Raw genomic sequence first — 19,445 nt, 5'->3', positions numbered from 1 at the left:
GTTCTAGAAATAATAATATCTTCCCATTCATAATGAGGGACATTAGGGAAATCTGCCCATCAGTTCCAGTTCTGAATCTTTCTGGCATTCAATAGTGGAAGAAAGAAAGATGACATGCAAAGATATTAAAGGAATGTGTTTGTTTTGAATGGCCAAGTTACTGCACCCAAGTTTACTCCACTTATAAAATACTTTAAGCATACTTTTGAGAACTGTGATCTGGACACTGGAGTACAGCTCCCAAATCTTGTACAGATCCATTGGGAAAGTAAACTGTATTTATTTATTTATTTGGATTTTTATACTGCCCATTCTTTACAGCTCTGGGCGGTTTTTCAGCCATTAAAACATGCTTTTTCAGCATTAAAAAAAAGCCAGTCATGAATTATTGAATTTAAACATAGTTTCTGTGTAACATCTTTCCCCCTCAGAAAAGTAATATCTGAGGTAAAACAGTTGACAGTAAAACAGTATTTCTTCCACTTTGATTGGGGAAGTAGAACACATTGGCCTAATTTCTGTTCAGACCTTTCTATCCCAAGTGATGCCTTTACAGCCTAGGACAAGGCCAGTCCTGCAACATAAGAGCCGTTTGTCCCTGATTCTGTCAAGGTTAGTTGCTGTGAGGCAATATGTTTGTGTAACATCAGATTTGCAATTCAAATTAACAAATTGCAATTCAAATTAGTATGCAAATATTTCTCTGTTGTGTGAATACATTGCCCGGGAGCAAGGGCGACATACCCTGGAACCATTCTACTGACAGACCAGATCCTTGCAGTTCTTCTTCCAGCCTTTAACTCACTCCCTTTACAGGATAATATATTTGAAGCTGTCCTTCTCCCAGACTGGGCCAGAACAGTCCCAGTCTTTTCCTGGGTGTAAACTGCACGGAGCTTTTATTCCAACCCCAGGTCGATTCAGTCCCTGCCCTCTTCCGTTTTGATTTGGGGCAATTTAAATTTTCCTTCTGCAGCAAGAAGGATTGATCCGGAGTGACCCTACCTTTATTGTGCAATATCTTAGAATGCTTTTAATGCTCAATATATTTTAAAATTGCATTGTTTTGAATCTGGGCTCTCCTCCGTGGTAGAGAACCCATGATTAGCCACAGGTGGTCATGTGACAAACTTGCCTTAAAGGAGAAGCCCCTAATTTCTCTCAACTTCTGTCGGCCTTGGATTTTTTTTCTGCTTTCTTTGATCCTCCCCTCCCCCCTTCAAGAAAAGAAAGGATTTTTTCCTCCCTCCTCTGACTTCTTGGATCCTCTCCCCCCCCCTTCAAGAAAACAAAGAAAGAGTCTCCATTTGCCTCCCCCCCCTCTTCTGAGCCTCCCTAACCACATGCAGAACACTTTCCTGTTTCAATGGTGGGGGGAGGAAGACTCGAGTTCAAATCGATCTGAATGCAACAGGATTGACAATGGAATAAACAAAGTAAGTGCAGACTCTGCCCTGATGTCATCCCGCGAGGGTTGGCCCAAGTGCATTAGGGCAGGGGTAGTCAACCTGTGGTCCTCCAGATTTTCAGGGACTACAATTCCCATGAGCCCCTGCCAGCAAACGGCAGCAAACGCTGGCAGGGGCTCATGGGAATTGTAGTCCATGAACATCTGGAGGACCACAGGTTGACTACCCCTGCATTAGGGGCATAGTTGAAAAAACAGCTGTGCTGTTGAAACTGATGTGAAATAACTCTGGGAGAAACATAATATGCATGCTGTGCCTTTTCAGCGGAGGCGATGAGGGACTGAACATTGGGATTCTTGACATCTTTGGCTTTGAAAACTTCAAGAAAAATTCTTTTGAGCAGCTCTGCATCAACATTGCCAATGAGCAGATCCAGTTCTACTTCAATCAGCACGTCTTTGCATGGGAACAGGTGGGCATGATCTCTAGTGTGGCTGTTTAAACGTACGCGTAGTATTTATATGGCCTGCCTTTCTCACTGGAGGACCCAGAATGCATCAGTACAATCAGCAGGGTGGGATGTGCGGTGAACAAGTCAGTAGGATTTGGGTTGCAAACATCTGGAACCATCCAGAAATCTGAGAGTGGAACTAAAAATGATTGGTAGGTAGGTAGGTAGGTAGGTAGGTAGGTAGGTAGGTAGGTAGGTAGGTAGGTAGGTAGATAGATAGATAGATAGATAGATAGATAGATAGATAGATAGATAGATAGATAGATAGATAGATAGATAGATAGATAGATATTAACATGATGCAACAAATACAAATATTACCTGGTTAGATGCTACTTACAGGAACTGGCCGTACAAGCTACACCCAGTAGTATAGACCACAGTACCTAACCCTTTGCTCATTTTGTTGCAATACAAGTCTGTTACCAATGCAAAAAAGGCCTCTTGAATAATTCAGCGCGTGGATGGGTGTGGCGCACGTTTAGTTTAGTTTATTAGTTGTTTAGACTGCCCTTCCAGAGAGTTGGCTCAGGGCGGTATTTTTGTTGTTGTTGTTGTTGTTAGGTGCTAAGTCATGTCCGACCCATCACGACCCCATGGACAAAGATCCTCCAGGCCGACAGGGCGGTGTACGAGATATAAAATACAAATTACAATAGATGAAAATTACACTTCAAACTAATTTCAATAAATGGTGACAGATTAAAAATAGCAACAATACAATTGTAGAATGTCTATTGTCGGTGTTGAGTTCGCTCTAAAATTCAGGATGATATGGGGTGGAACAATACCTGGATAGATGGACAGCTGGGTGGGTGTGGCCATAAATAGGGAGACAACTAGGTGTTAACTATATATAGATTCCAACCCCATTTATTTGCGTGTTTGTATCAATATATATAATTAAAATACATTATATACAACATACTCTGAATAAAATTTTAGGTTTCCAGCCTAAAACTACAAATGTAACAAGAATTAAAACTGAGCAAAGCAAGAGATTCATCCTGTCTCTGCTAAGAGGAGGGGCTTCCATCAGCGGAACAGGACCCCCTCACCTCCCCCCTTCCCACTCCAGCCCCAAATGCTTCCTGAAATACTGGTCCTGAGGGGACAAGGGACAATTTGGAGTTCTGCAGTGGGTTGAAGGTAATTGATGAATATAGGCCTCCTTCCATCAGTGAAAACTTACACTGAGACTGAAGCCCATTGAAATAAATTGATTTCTTTTAACATCTCTGCAAACCTCACGTAGCAAAAGCTACTTTAGGAAGCATTCCTCCCTGTGTAAGAGAGAAGAGGGGGTTGCTTTGTACAGATAATGCCTGCTGTAATACAGCATTTTTTCATTGGAACGACTGGGTTTTATATGCAAACACATGCAGATTTAGTCAATTAATCTAGAAAATTAATATACTGAAATTTGTCTGGTTGACTGATCTCCCTTAAATCTATATAAAAATAGCCTGACCCTTCCGAACACAGAATTTCATTTGAGATAGGTCACTTGCAGCTTCTTTTTGAAGAGCCAAAAGAGGACCTCCCAAAAGCCCCTCTTTTGTTTATATATATGCTGTGTTCAGCTCTTTGATTGCTTTCCGCAATTTAAATGTCCACTGGAAAAGAACAAATGCATTAGGTTTTCCATTTACAGTCTCCAAGCAACAAAACACTGTGATAATAGGTTTGATGCAGATGCACTGTTGTTTCGAGGAGGAAAAAGGTGCACTGTGTAATTTATGGTTCAAGAACAAATAAAATAAAATAAGAAAAATTGAGCTTATACCAAGCAGTTTTGGGGAAGTGTCTTCGTAACGATACCGTGAATTTTCTTTGGCAGTGGAACGGGAAGGGGTAGCAATTTACTTTGACCGTGTGATATGGTTTTATTTCTGAAATGAATGATAAATTAGATGCATTTAGCAAAAAATTTCAAGACTTTATTAAAAGGGTGAAAAGGTCCTCAGAGCACCTGGCCATGGTGATCCAAGCAACGGTCACCTCCAGAATTGACTTCTGTAACTCGCTCTACACTGGCCTACCCTTGTCTCTGACCTGGAAATTTCAGCTGGTACAGATTGCATCTGCTAGAGTCCTCACAGGAACACCCTGGAGGGCTCACATCCAACTGGTGCAGAAGCAGCTGCATTGGTTGCCAGCTGTGGCATGGATCAGGTTCAAGGCTTTTGTTTTGACCTTTAAGACCTTTCACAGTTTGGGACCCACATATCTGAGGGACCGCCTGTAGCCCTATGACCCCTACAGAGCCCTATGCTTTGCGGGTACCAACTTGCTGGTGGTACCCAGCCCCGGGTGGTTTGCCTAGTCTCAACCAGGGACAGGGCTTTTCCTGTCCTGGCCCCAACCTGGTGGAATGAGTTCCTGGAAGAACTGAGGGCCCTGCAAGAGTTTTCTGAGTTCCGCAGCGCCTGTAAGATGGAGCCCTTCTACCCGGTCTTTGGTTGAGGTCGGGGTGCAGGAGATCGGATGGGCCCCTCTTGGTTAGATCAGCAGCAGCAGTGGACTGTCGACACCCATAGATGCATACATGCACAGAGCCACCTTCAAAATCCATTGATGTCACTAGGCTTAGAATGGTGTAACTCTGTTTAAGATTCCACTGTTGGTCTTTAGTCCTTGGGGATTTTTTTTTTTTTTTTTGCAAAAGACTTACCGGTCTGAAAGCTGTTATAAATAACTCCTTTGACATTGGCTAGTTACAGCTATATGTGTGTGATGTTAACTGGACCAACTGCAATGGCTGTGGCATCCAGTGTGGCCCTCTAGGCATGTTCGTGTGGCATGTCCTGGGATATGGGCAAGTGAATGGGAAAGGCCAGTCCTCCCCCAGCTTCTACACATTGATCCAGCCACTGTCTCACATTCAGGTTTATTCAAGCTCATGCAAGTTTTGTCATCTGCTCTAGAATGAATACCTGTATGAAGGTGTTGATGCACGAGTTATTGAGTATGAAGACAACAGGCCTTTATTGGATATGTTCCTCCAGAAACCAATGGGATTATTGTCTCTCCTTGATGAGGAAAGCCGTTTTCCTCGAGCCACTGATCAAACACTTGTAGGTAAGTTATAGGCAATTTCAGAGCAGCTTCCCTGGCAGAGGCCCCAAGGTGACTGCTGGAAGGGGTGCAAGCAGGTTATTAGGGTGCCATAAAGGCTTGGCTTGCTCACCGCCATTGAGGGCATGGGAACGAATGCAGCCTCTTCAAACCATGACCATTGTGATGATGCTTCCTGGAACCACAACTGCTTGCTCAGTTGGTTAGCAGTGGTTCTTGGATCTTACATGGCGGGTGGTACTTAGCGGGTAATGATTATAGCATAGCTTGGAGGTAGAAAATATCTTAAAGTGACCCTTGCCAATTTGTACTTAAACGAAGACTGAGAAACTGCAATGCATTTCTTGTTCAAGAGTATATTTACTTATGTTTTCAGTGTGCCTGTATTCAGGTCTCTAAGGTACGCACATCACATCTCTGCAATTAATATTTTTGCCCATAAAAAGTGTTCAGAAGAATGGTAAAAGGGAGCCATAAAACATAGGTCTGTTTTGATACTTTTTTACCCTGGGATATTTGGGGCAAACTTTCTAGAGTCAGTTGGGGAAGCGTCAAAATCCTATGAGATAGATTAAGTTTTAGTGAGAACATCTTTGTGTGTAGCTTTTTGCTGGTTGGGAAAGAATGGAGGAGGGAGTAACTATTGGCATAAATAATACAATAATAATAATACATAAATAATACAAAAATAATGCAAAAATACCAGAAATACGTATCTTTATGGTATCATGTTTAGAACATAATCCATGTGTTTCCTTACAGAAAAATTTGAAGACAACTTGAAGTCAAAATATTTCTGGAGGCCAAAGAGAGTAGACTTGACATTTGGGATTTACCATTATGCTGGAAAGGTAAAAAAAAAAAAATTCTACACCATGTTACAAATATTATCAAAATTGGATATTTTTCATAAAAGATGGGCCAACTACTGGTAATATTCTGCACAAATCCAGAACTGGAGGACTTTTAAAAAAAATTGTGGAGTCAGAAATGTTAATCATTCCCAATCTGTAATAACTTGCAATAATTAAAATTTGCAGTAAATAAAATCACTGCTCCCCATTATTGATTTATATTGTTTGATGATATGCCAAATTATTTTTTTTTCCTCCAGCACCATAACTTAAAAGCAAGCTGTCAGGACATTCTCATTGTTCTTCAACACCTTCGTAAGCAGCGAGTCTGGAAATAGTCTGGAACACTTCCTTCCCCTCACCAACGAGCTAAGCCTACTCATGGCAAGGGGAAGAAGGTCTATAAGTATTAAGAGTTGACATGGCAATCCTCTTGGCTCAAGTAAATGTAAACATGGCCAGAAGAGGCTAGAAGAGGACCATTGGGCCATGAGGGGACCACCCCAGGACTTAGAACAGCACACAGGCAGTGCGAAGCTGTCAGCAGAGGGGAACCAGGGAGCTGGAGCTTTAGCTAGCATATTCTGGGGCCAAGGCACACATGGGATCCTTCGGCTGAAGGGAGCTAAGGTCCTGAAAATGCAGTTTTTCAGGAAAGGCTAGTAGGAGGCAGTTCATGATCATGAACCAGTTTGTGCCCACCCCTCCTTACACTGTACTTCCTTTCTCCATTACATCCTCATAACAATCCTGTGAGGTAGGTTAGGCTGACTGTGTGTGACTGGCCGAAAGTCACCGAGCAAATTTCTATGAAAAGAGCGGGCATTCGAACCTGGGTGTCACAGATTTTAGTCCCACACTACACTGGCCCTTTTGTTGTTGCTGTTACGCAGATTGCCTGCGTAACATCTTTGTATAGGACAATATAGCAGGTGGGTGGCAGGCAAGCAATTGCTCTCTTTGTTTCCTTCCTTCCTTCCTTCCTTCCTTCCTTATTTACTCAGTACAGGCTAGAATCAGTGCATTTCATACTGTGTGAAAATACAGGTTTGTGATAAGCAGTAAGCATGTGGGAAACGATGCCTAACCATTTCTACTGTTCTTTTTAAAAACAGGTTCTGTATAATGCAGGTGGGTTCTTAGCGAAAAACAGGGACACCTTGCCAGCTGACATCGTACTGCTCTTGCGATCTTCGGAAAACTATTTGACCAGGCAGCTGGTCATCCACCCGCTAACAAAAACAGGTAATAGCATTTCACGGTGCTAGAGTTGCCAGGTTGAGTTTTGCTCCCCTTAAATTACCACTGGGCTAGTGTTCTCGGCCCACCGAGGTTTCGGGGGCTAGGGGAATCAGTTCCTGGAGGCTGGATTGGTTGGTGGGCTTGGGGAGCCGGGGAAAGGGTATCTGGGACAGGGTCTGCCACCTTTTCCAGTTAAAGAGCTCAACTATGTCACGCCCCTTTACATCACTGAAAATATGACTTAACGTTACTGATGTTGATTAATAATCGATAATGTATTGTTCTCTGTTATGATGTAAACCGCTCTGAGATAGATAGATAGATAGATAGATAGATAGAGATAGATAGATAGATAGATAGATAGATAGATAGATAGATAGATAGATAGATAGATAGATAGATAGATAGATAGATTGATTGATTGATTGATTGATTGATTGATTGATTGATTGATTGATTGATTGATTGATTTACCATAGCCAAGGTGCTGATTGTTGTGAGTCCTTTAGTAGGGCATGGTGCACATTAGGTACACAAGAGTGCCAGTAATTTGAGTACACGGGTGTAAATGTGTATATATGGTTCACATTTCGATTCCTGGCAACTCTTTACCTTTCTATTAAGCATCTCTAAAAAGCCTCTTTACCTTCTAAAAACCTTTGCCTGCCATTCCTTTAATATACTGCAATTCCCCCACCCATCCCTCCTATGTACCTTTTTGTTTTGAAAAGGGCCACAGTCGGTTCTATTTTGAGCCATTTTTGTGCCGGTAGATAGAAATGTTGTCATGAATAACACACAGGTTGCCAACACGAATGCGATGCTGGTAAACTCATTTGGTAGCTATGTTTGGACTTTGGCCCGAATGGCCATAAATAAAATTTGACTTTGACTTTGGTCGCCATGTTTGGACCCAGCGTGCCATTCAGCGCATACTTGGTGGCAATACCAAAGTTTCTCCTCCATGCCCTGTGTGAACTGGCCTATTTTGACTGGGTGTCTTCTCTCGTCCTTGAGGTAATTTGGCACACAGCAAAAGCAAGACTGCGATAAACTACCAGATGTGGACTCCTCAGAAATCCGTCAGCCAAACTAAGGTAAGGAAGAGGTCTGGAAGCTCTCTCAACATTATTCAAAGTACAGAAAGGCAATATTGTTGTTATTGCTGTAAACAGTAAGGAAGTTAACCCCTTCCTTGGTTTCTCTCCCTCTCTCTTCTTTTCTCTTCTGCTTAGCTGGATATCTTTGTGTTGTGCAATTCGTATTCCTTCCGTGAGGTAAAAAAGAAACCGCACTACATTTCCTTTCTTTCTGACTATGGTTTTATAACTACTTGAAGGAAAACAAATCTGAATCCTTAAAGGGGATGATCCTGGCTCTCCCTCTGAAGCATGCTTACTTGAGAGTAGCCACTGCTGAATTCACAGTGACTCCCTTCCAAGTAAATACGTTTTTGGTTGGTATATGTGATTAAACAAAAGATAACATGCAAATGGTTCCAATGGTGATACCGGTTCACGCTCTATTGAAAATAACTTCGAGACACAGTAATGTGAGGAAAATTTGTGGAGTATTTGTTAACGGGCCTCCCAGTCATTGCAAAACAGATACCAAAAACTTCCTTTCCATACAATGCAGATACCTGTATGTTCAGTCATCAAGCTGTGTTCAGTATGTGTGTGCGTGTTTGCATGTGTGTACAGTGTCATACAGTAATGTGGCTGGAGTAACAGTCCCTGACATCTCTTAGTTGCTATTCGGTAGTGCCTAGAATTTAAAATAGCTGGGGTGGGGGGGGGGCATTATCAGTATGTTTCTTTAAAACAATCATGTGTTGAGCTGTCGCAATAAGCTACAACGACAGAGATAAGAGCTGCCACTTTCTTTCTTGATACATATATAGAGTGAGCCAGAAGAAATCACCACACATCATCCAAGAGAAACAACCAATATGAAAACGCAGACTGTTGCTTCATATTTTAGAGTAAGACCTCCGTTTTTATGTATAAACGTTGTTATTATTCTGTATTGTGTAGTAACTATCTGCTGCTGCTTCTCCTCCTCCCTGGAGTGTTACAAATGCTACCCTGCGTCTCGTAAGAGATAATACGTTTGACTTAAAACACAAAATATTTCATGGACTTGTTTACAATATCTAAGGCAGGTAGAGTTTGTGCTAAACATCTTTAAGGCTACTGATGGTTATGCCTTGCTACATTTCAGAGGTTCAGACTTTTCCCTTCCAACGCTTGGATTTTACTTCCAAATTGACTGTAAAAAGCCACCTTCTCCTGGTTAGATCAGTGGCCTTTTTAGTCCAGGATGGCTACTTTGATTGGATTATCTCAAGGAGAGGTCTTTTTGCAACCCTGTTACCTGAAGTCCTTCCATGGAACTGTCGTAAATTAAATATGGGAATTTACGGGTGCATTTTAAAATTTTATTTAAATATTTATTCTCCTCTCCCCACTGGGTCGGACAGTAGCATACCACATCATGGTCCCCTCCTCCATTTTATTCTCACAGTAACTACTCTGCAGGGTAGGTTAGGCTGAGACAATCACAGACAGGTTTTCAAGCAGTTTCCACCTCCATTCAGTAGCCACTTGTAATTTGCATCAGCTGATAACCTCCTTTGCAAGAGGTGCTTTGTTGTACATGTATATATTCAGCCGGGTTTGCTTACGATTACCATAACCCCGGTTAACTCTCACAATTGTGCAGTTCTTCCACCCGCTTTGTTGTGGCATTCAAAGTAGGGTGGTGGAACAAACTGAGATATATTTCTTTTTGATTTTGTTGATAAGCACACTCCATTTGTTGAAGTACTCAGATTTGGACATCGCAGTAAGTTGTGGGTAGATGCCGATGTCTTTAATCTTAGCTCCTTATGTGAAGGGAGCTTGGAAGGAGGGAGCATCCATGACTGAGAATAAACTAGCTCAGCAGGACCAAAATGCATCAAAATATAGACTCAGTGACATTTACCTGACTGGTAAATTTATCTGAAAAACTCAAATCTATTGTGCTTCAAGGCTAGATGTCTGCAGACAAATTACTAGGTCCAATAATATGTGAAATTCATATTCCCTACCCAGCCTTTTGGCCTTCCTTATTTATGTATTTGTTTGTTTGTTTCATTTATATATTTATTACATTTATATACTACCCTCTCTTGAGGCTCAGGGCAATTTACATGAAACAGGGGAATAGGAACAACACAGTAAACTCAGGGCCATTTCGCACGGCTTCAAAATAGCACTATGGTTGCTAATTGGAAACGCTACTAATTTGCCATAACCCACGACGTCGTAGACAATCTGCAACTATCCTGAAACCAATCAGCAAAAAGCGCTTCGTTGTGGCGCTTTCAGGGGAATCCAGAAAAGTGGATTCACCCTCCGGATAGCGATACACTCCTGCAACCAATCTGCAACAATAGCGATAAAGACCTGTGCGTTACCATTGTTGTGGGTTCTTCAAAGTCCCTCCTCCTGAGCCTGTCCTCCAAACTTCCGGCGAAGCGATCACCATTTTTTTTTCCCCGAGCGAGTGGAGATCAACGCACCGGCGAGCCTCCGTTTAGCCAGTGAGGCTTCCCAGGCTGCAGTCCCTCCTCAGAGCAGTTTAGTCACTAAGCACAAGAAGCCCGCAGAAGCCCGTTTGCTGATGTATTTTCCCTTTATTTTTCACACTGTTTCGGCTGAAAATCGCGCCCGTGGGGGGGGGGGAGGGGGGATTTTTTTTTCCACTCGGAGGCAGCATGGCCACGATCAAATGACAGCTCAAACAGAGGCTTCCCCGGCTTCAGTCCCTCCCCTTCAGTCACTAAGTGACCTTCAGTTTCACACATTCCATTCAGCCGAAAATCGGGCCGTGAGAGGGGGGGGGATTTTTTTTTTTCACTCGGAGCCAGCGTGTTAACGATCAAACAATCAAACGGAGCCAGCGTGTTAACGATCAAACAATCAAACGACAGCTCAAACACCCCAGGCAGCTGGATGGGTCTCTCCATTGCAACGAATCTACTCAGATTCGTTACAATGGGTGTGTTTTTTTTTTTTAAACCTTTCTTAAAGGGAAAGGGGCTGTTTGGGAGCATGCTAACGGCTGCCCATTGGCTGCTTGACGGCCAGGGGCGGGACGAGCTTGGCAATAGCGCTTCCTTTCTAGCGATTTCTGCCGAGACCGGAAGCCTGTGGGAAACGCTAAAAAACGCAACTGATTCCACTACAAAGCCAGGTATGCAAAACGACGAATTCCACTATTTTAAATGGCGATTTTTCATTCCGCAAACAATTTGCAACAAAGATCCCTGTGCGAAAAGGCCCTCAGTAACTACGTCATATGAATAACAATAATAACAGTAATAGTAGAGAGAACAGTAATTAATTACCTAAACATTTTAACAGTCCCATGGCTGGTCGGTTCAGGGTGTTTGATTAATGGGAGGGAGGTTCAGGAGCCCAGTAGATGTTAGTTTTCATTGACCTCAACCAAATGCCTGGTGGAAGAGCTCCCTTTTGCAGGCCCCGTGGAGCTTATTAATTTTGTCAATTAATTTAGATAAATTAATTGGAATTCATTATGACATTCATACAGTTATCATACTGCAATATCAGCCCAAATTGCAATTATACCTAGAAAACATGCACATCACTAGAATTAACTCCTGAATAGCAGATCGTAGAACACTATTATATCAGTTCTGTGATTTTCTTTTGAGTCATCCTGATGCTTGAACAATTAGTGGATTTTTTAAAATAAAAACAAACAAATCATTGGAGTATTCCCCCAAAATACCCATCATAAGACCATAATTAGTCAGAGTAGATATTCATAATTTTATGCAATTGTCAGTTATACCTTGATCTGTTGATAAAGTTTGTAGACTTGGCATGGAGCATCCATGAAGCACCAAGCCACAGGCAGTAACAAAATAAAAGCACTAAGCACATAAAGCTATTATATGATTTATCACAAGACATTGAGCATTAATGTATGCAATCCAGAAATAACAGGATATGGGATTTTTGAGTTATTTGAATTATGGCCAGTTTATCTTAGATAAATTTAATACCATATGAATGTCTTTTAATAGTGCTTTGACTGCAGTGTCAATGATTTTAGTGCTTGCAAAAAAAAAAGCTTTACTTGAGATGTGCTTAGCTTCCTTTTATTTTCAGTCTATTATACAAATGATCACATTAATATCCCACAATTTCTTCCCTTCTTTCTCTGTCCTGTTGGGAGGGGGGGGAGTCCTATTTGTTTTTTTCTTTTACTTCCTTTTTTTTCTTTTCTCTATTCCTTTTTTTAAACGATCAGTAAAATCACTGAGCTCTTACAAAACTCAAAGTTAATCCAGTCAATAAAGCTACCCTTTACGGGTTACAGATCGCTGTGCTAAAAGACACCAAATTGTGAATATGCTCTTGATTATTTTGGGTGATCAGGAGCTCATAAACAACCTTTCTTGAGAAGACTGGCTCCCGGCCGTAGGCTGGAGGGGCTATTTGTCCATGGATGGAAGGCAAGGATGATTTTGTTTTCATTTCACATGCAGGCCTTGTACTATCATAAGTCTTGCTATATCTCCTTTTTGTAAAGATTCTCTTCTCTTCTCCCAGGAAATGTCAAGCAGTCACGTAGATTGTTTTTTCCTTTACTGATTTTTGGGTATTTGCCCCTCTCATCCAAGCTTTGTTCTCAGAGGCCAATACATGGGAAACCCTTTATTGTACAGTCAGTAGGGAGCTGGTTTCAGCCTGACAAGACTTAGAGGTACCTTAGAGGCATCCTAGACCGGTCCATGAATAGTACAAAGGGGATTTGGAATAGTAGAGATCGCAAAGAGCTTGTTCACTTGCACAGGGGAGAGTGTAGAATTTAAAGGTTTCTTTCCATATTCCTTTTCAGTATTCACTAATGGATTTATTATCTAAGATGGTGGTTGGCCAACCTCACTTTGTCTTTCCATATTCCTTTTCAGTATTCACTAATGGATTTATTATCTAAGATGGTGGTTGGCCAACCTCACTTTGTCTTTCCATATTCCTTTTCAGTATTCACTAATGGATTTATTATCTAAGATGGTGGTTGGCCAACCTCACTTTGTCCGTTGCATTAAGCCAAACAACGATCGACAGGCGAACAAGTATGACAAGGAGAAGGTGTTGGTACAGCTGCGCTACACTGGGATTCTTGAAACCGCACGAATTCGAAGACAGGGCTATTCTCATCGCATTCTCTTTGCTAACTTCATCAAACGGTATGAACTTGAAAAGGAAGGCTTGGCATTTGGTCTTTTGAAAAGGCTGGGCCTTTCTCTTAAGTGAATCAGTTCTCAGGGTGGGAGAAAGCTTCTGAAAATATACATATGACATGATTTGGAGAACCTCGTGCTAGTAGGACTTTTTAACTCATGCATCTCACCCATATTGCAGCATCCTTTCTATAGGGACTTTTTTTTTGTTTGCCATGCTAATGCATGGAAAACAAATATGGGCTTCTTGATCATGTAACAACAAACTATGGTGTGGTGTTATATCAACCAGTATTGAATATTCAGAAAAACACACACTAGAATTTTGTAAGTCTTGTACCACACCAGCGTAGTTGTGTAGGATCACATACTCAAATTTTGTCTCTTGTTACTTACTTACTGCCCGTGGAAATGTAGTGTGTCCAGAAAAAGATTCAGAGGCTAGCCTTCTGTTTGACTCTGCTGAGCTATTTTCCCATATATACAGTGTATATGTATATATTTTACTTAATACTTAGCACCCCCTCCTACATTGCAAAGTGGTAAAATCTGTGGCAATGTGTGGCCTTTCTGAATAAGCTGATCATCCCAAATGCACATAGAAATTAAATATTTGCATGCTTTGTATCAGTGTTTTTATTGAGTGTTTGTGTACGCAGCTGTGCTGTGTGTCTTCAGATAGCCTCTGGCTTGATGCTTAAATGTCACACACACAAAACCACAGCAGTTTTAAGAGTATGAGCTGTTCAGGCAAGGAATTCAACTCAAAGAAAAGTTAAGATTAATGTTTGTCACCAAGTGCACTTAATAAAGGCAATACTTTGGTTTTGCTTCTTAGATATTATATCCTGTGTTACAAATCGAGTGACAACCCTCCTGTAAGCCCTGAAACGTGTGCTGCCATCTTGGAAAAAGCCCAGCTTGATAACTGGATACTTGGAAAAACTAAGGTAGTATTATCGCACATCGGCTTCCAATCCATCAAGAATGGCTTCTGTCCCAGTCCCATTGAAACTTAATGGGATAAATTAATATACTGATTATTCTAGAGGACTGCAAAAGTATTCTTAGCATACCACTTGGAATGAGACTTGCTACACAGGGTAGAGCTCAAATGCCCCCCAAATGCCCTCTTTATAGATCCTTCCCCATCTTGCCCCACCACTGTGGCCCATTGGCCATCTCTTGCACTGGTGACTATCTTTTTCACTGTGATTTGATCATATTTTCAATATGGGAGAAGGTGCAAGAATTTTCACTGACCACTAAGGTATAGCATCATAGGCAGCATCTTCCAAAGCCCTGTTGCAGAATATTTTGCTTTCGAATGTGGTGAATTTTGTATTATGCTCATACTCTAGACCAGGGGTCCCCAAACTGAGGCCCACAGGCCGCATGTGGCCCCCGACCTCTTTCTGTGCAGCCCTTGACTTGGACATCAATGCCTTGGCTAACAGAAAACAGCCACAGAAATCGCACTCACTAGGTAACCATGTATAGCCAAATAAAACGATTCCACAGTAAAATATTGTTCCAAAATGGATTGCATTATTAAAGTTAAGATTTCTTCATTTACCTTTGAATGTTTACTTTTGATCTAAATAAGTAGGTTAATAATTTTGTTACATTTTGGTTTAAGATGTGGCCCTCTTTAGGCACTGGGCACATTAATGTAGCCCCCATGTGCCAAAAGATTGGGGACCCCTGCTGTAGATACATGGCTGCTGTCGTTCAAGTGCCTGGGTGAATTCCATTCCATGGGTTGGACCCCACAATCAGCTGCAGGCACTGATCATCAGAAGTCTTCTCAGCTTTCCCACCCTCAGTAGTCATTTCTAATCCTAGGAAAGTTTATTCCCAGGGCAGCAGGACTCATGTGGTATAATAGTCATGTGGATTAGGAGCCTGTAGTGTGGAGTAGGGGAAAGGGGAGGGCGAGGCACCACATTCCTGGATACAAATTTTCACAAGATTAGAAAGCTATGGACATGGAAGACCCTTGAATGGTCCTCACACTTGATCCCATCTCATAAGATGCTATCTTATGACCTTAATTGAGTGGCTAAAGAGTGGATAAATGCAAAGTTCCATAGAACGTTGGAGATCCAGGCAGTCAGTGAGGCCAAATGTTTTGAACTCAGCTACAGCCATATTACAGGGTGCATTCGTAGATCCAAAAAGAGAGAAATAGCATAGCATCTCATTTATCATTGCAGACTGATTCAAGGTTGACATTCTTTTTTACTTGGTTATGGAATCACCTGCCCTTTTCCAGAGGCACTTCTTCCATGCTGGAATTTATCTTCTTTTGTCACCCAGTGGTTTTGCCCTAGTATGATAAATCAAAAGGTGGTTCATTGGATAGAGATTGCCAAAGACATGGAGATATATATTCCTAGAGGCTTAGTGGACGTTAGTGAGACGGATGTTTTGTTTTTCACTATAGAGAATCCACTTTTGAAGGCATTGTCTACAGAAGGGAGTTTTCACCTGCTTATACATTTTCAATTTTTTAAAAGGTGTTCCTCAAATACTACCATGTAGAGCAGCTAAATTTAATGCGGAAGGAGACGATCAACAGGATTGTTCTGATTCAAGCCTATGTCAGAGGGTGGCTTGGTTCAAAGAGATACAAAAGGCTGAAGGAGAAAAGAGAAGAAAGTGCAGTCAAAATACAATCAGGTGAATGTTTAACTTGGTATGTATAACAGTATGCAAATATGGCTTGCAGTGCATATGCAGAAAGGCCAACTGGGTTAGAACAGCCCTTGGTGATAAGATCCCAGCTGTTGGCCTGGTAGGTATCTGGTGAGGGTCCCACCTGATGAGAATAACTGCCCCACTATGGCCCTATGAAGAAACTGCACAGAAATCTGCCACCTCGGTCTAAGACACTCCTTACACCAGCAGGCCGGGAAGTCTGTGAAAGGCAATTTGGTCTGATGGTTAGAATGTTGGCCAAGGATCTAAGAGAAGTGGGATCAAATGAGAGGCTTTCTAAGTGATCTTTGGCCAGTCAGTCTCTCTCAGCCTAGCCAACCTCATAGCATTCTTAGGAGGATGAAATGCAGAACAGTGTTGGCTGCCATGAGGCCCTTGGAGCAAGGGGGAAATGTGCTAGAGGCTCTCCATGAGTTTGCCACCATAAATATGCTAGCGAGAGAGATGCAGCCAACCTTTGCTCCCATATGGTACAGTTCATGCATTTACATTTACATTATACAGTTTAATGAAATTCAATAAAAAGTCTTCAGTATGTAACTGAAAAACACAATGTTGGGGTGTCTGTTGTGGGAAGAGGAAGGACAGGCAATTGTAAGCCACTTTGAGTCGCCTTCGGGTAGTAAAAAGAGTGGTACAAAAACAGCTCTTCTTCCTCCTCCTCCTCCTCCTCCTCCTCTTCCAGTCCACTGCATATACCCTAGGTCTTTGGTAAACCATGGTGCTGGGGGCCCATCACACCACAGAAGATTGATTGACTGGATTTATAAAACCACCCCTCTCGGCGGTGTCTCAGGGCGGTGTACAACAATTCAAAAACCAGTAATACGATATAATAACAATATACTCATTAAACTGTAACAGAATTTCAGTTGCCATCCTTATAATTCCCAGACCAATCTGAACAATGATTTATCTCGGGTGTCATGGAGGGAGGGCGAGTGCCTAGATGTTCCTTGTAGCCTGTTCACCAAATGCATGGCAAAAGTGCTCCATCTTGCAGGCCCTGCGGACATCCGCCTGTTTAAAAACCCATTCCTTATATCCGTTTTTTAAAGTTGTTACTGTGGCTGAAACTGTTGTTACTCATACATTTGAAAGAGGCAGAAATCTGTACCAAGGCGTCTGCTATTCATGACGTTCACTATCATTTGTCCATAGAGAGATTTCCATCAATTTCTGATGGTAAAAAATTTAGAGCACCAATAGCCCAAGGTGAGATTAATTGAGCCATTATACGAACAACCCCCAAGAGAAGCCTTTGCCCAAGCTAGGACACTTCATTCTGTTCTGGATTATACCTTCCATGCTTTTAATATGGCAATTGGATGGTAATTCAATGGCAATTTAATATGGCAAAAGAATGGCAATTGGATCCACATGCTTCAAATATGAGCTCCATGGATGGGACTGGCACTACTGGTGTAATGCTGGTAATGTGGTCTTCAATTTCGAGCATGGGAGACCTTCTGGTCCTTTACCTTGAACCTGATAGTGCTTTCTTGCCACAAGCAACAGACTTTTGTGTAACAACTCATTTCTCATTCCAAAGGGCACCCTGCTTTAATTGTTCTCCCCTTCTCCCAGATGGGTACATAACAGTCGTTTAGTGCACGCAGGCACACAAAAATAGCAAGAACTTACAAAGTTCCACCATCTGTCCTTAGCTTTCAGGGGTTATACTGCTCGTAAAGAATATACCCATGCCATGAGCGAATCGAAAATGGAAATGCGTCTTACCAGACTTCAGGCTGGTAAGAATTGTTGTTTGTAATTCACTTTACTTGGTCAATATGTGTGACTACTTGTCTGGACTGGAGGAGAAATAACTGTTATCTCTTTGTTGGCTTATTGGGTTTCTCCTATAGGCTGGAAATGCTGTGGTGTTTTTGTCCTGTTTGCCTTTCTTTTTCATTTCACGCTATAACTCAGTGTCATTGAGGCATGCTTGGGGGCTGGGTTTGAGGTGGGAATGTTGTCATGAAGGGAAGCAAGCCAAAATGTGTGGATCGCAAGCACAAGTCATGACTAATTGTCATGTGGTTTGAGGAGGAGGGAGGATGATCTTCTTCTGCCATTAACAAAGTTCTACTGGTAGAAGAGATTTCAGGATTGATCATCTACCCTTCTACCTCCTCATCTCATACCTCAACCTATGAGGGTCCAATGATAATGCGAATCAACTTTTCAAGGACTAGAAAAGTAGGCTAGGGAGAAGGGGAACCAAGGAAAGATCCTCCTCCCTTGGCACTTTCCACTAACAAATCCTTGGATTCAGTCTAGAGGGACAGACCTCAGCTACACAGTAGACTTTGGCAGTTGCATGAGTCCTTGACATCAGCCCTGTTAATAGGTGGGACGAACAGTTCCCATTTTGTGAGAAAGTACAGCAGAAGACCTTCAAAGACCAAGGAGATCTTCATTTCTCTAGACGGGGAGAAATTAATACAGAAAAGGGGCCCAAACCACTGTGATTCTTTGGGTAGTTCAGTGTAAGTTTGTGTCATGGAGAAAGACAATTGTGAAAACTGTGTTCTTATTGCAATTTGCCAGCTGGAAGAGGATACCTAATCAGAAGGAAAGTTAAAGAAATAAAGGATGCAAATAACAAAGCTGCAACAACAATCCAGTCGCATTACAGGGGGTTCAAGGACAGGAAGGGCTTCCTGAGGAAAAGGTATTGTTTCCTTACCTTAATGTTAGATTATGATGCGTTATTCCACTAGCTCAGAACCTCCATCAGTGCTACCCAATCCTGTTCAGGCTTTCTCAGAATCAAAAATGAAGATTAGTCGATCCACTAGACCAGGGGTAGTCAACCTGTGGTCCTCCAGATGTCCATGGACTACAATTCCCATGAGCCCCTGCCAGCAAACTCTGGCAGGGGCTCATGGGAATTGTAGTCCATGGACATCTGGAGAACTACAGGTTGACTACCCCTGCACTAGACACAGGAGCGAGGACAAGATCAACAGGAGGTAAATAGATAAAGCGCTTCTAAAGAAACTGTTGTCTTTTTATTTCATAAAGTCACACAAAGCCAGAATGGGGTCTGGATTTTATTCCCGTTTTCAAGAAGTATTCTTTCCGTCAGTGGCTTGCGCTTCTTTCAATAATTCAATGCTATTCCGATACATTAATCCATTTCACTATTAGTCAGTGTTTTCCTTAAGTTCTCATAATATAAATCGACCCTAGGTTCCTGAAATAAATGGAGGATCCTTGACAGTTCACAAAAGGAAGGTTCTTGTTCTGGATTTGTGTGACTTTATGAAATAAACAGACAACAGTTTCTTTAGAAGTGCTTTATTGATTCGCCTGCTGTCAATCTTGTCCTCGTTCTTGTCCTCGTTCCAGGTTTTCTC

The 19,445-nt window shown here is 41.9% G+C and overlaps 1 protein-coding gene across 5 annotated transcripts in view; it reads left to right on the top strand.

Moving 5' to 3' along the window:
- Positions 1-19,445, top strand: part of MYO3A (myosin IIIA) — a 134,717-nt gene that overhangs the window by 84,769 nt on the left and 30,503 nt on the right. For 3 of the 5 annotated variants that reach the window (XM_077303417.1, XM_077303421.1, XM_077303416.1), the window contains 12 exons: positions 1,734-1,881; positions 4,848-5,001; positions 5,761-5,849; positions 6,968-7,097; positions 8,112-8,191; positions 8,330-8,371; positions 8,998-9,078; positions 13,160-13,365; positions 14,198-14,309; positions 15,879-16,041; positions 17,748-17,834; positions 18,634-18,757. In XM_077303417.1, the coding sequence (XP_077159532.1) occupies positions 1,734-1,881; positions 4,848-5,001; positions 5,761-5,849; positions 6,968-7,097; positions 8,112-8,191; positions 8,330-8,371; positions 8,998-9,078; positions 13,160-13,365; positions 14,198-14,309; positions 15,879-16,041; positions 17,748-17,834; positions 18,634-18,757 (1,416 nt within the window). The remainder of the gene's footprint in view (positions 1-1,733; positions 1,882-4,847; positions 5,002-5,760; positions 5,850-6,967; positions 7,098-8,111; positions 8,192-8,329; positions 8,372-8,997; positions 9,079-13,159; positions 13,366-14,197; positions 14,310-15,878; positions 16,042-17,747; positions 17,835-18,633; positions 18,758-19,445) is intronic. The other 2 variants (XM_077303418.1, XM_077303420.1) reach the window with 1 other exon arrangement.

The sequence above is a fragment of the Paroedura picta genome, chromosome 11, assembly GCF_049243985.1.
Source record: "Paroedura picta isolate Pp20150507F chromosome 11, Ppicta_v3.0, whole genome shotgun sequence".
NCBI classification, from domain to species: Eukaryota; Metazoa; Chordata; class Lepidosauria; order Squamata; family Gekkonidae; genus Paroedura; species Paroedura picta.
Note: the sequence above shows the minus strand (reverse complement) of the source record. Positions and strands in the feature narration are given on the sequence as shown.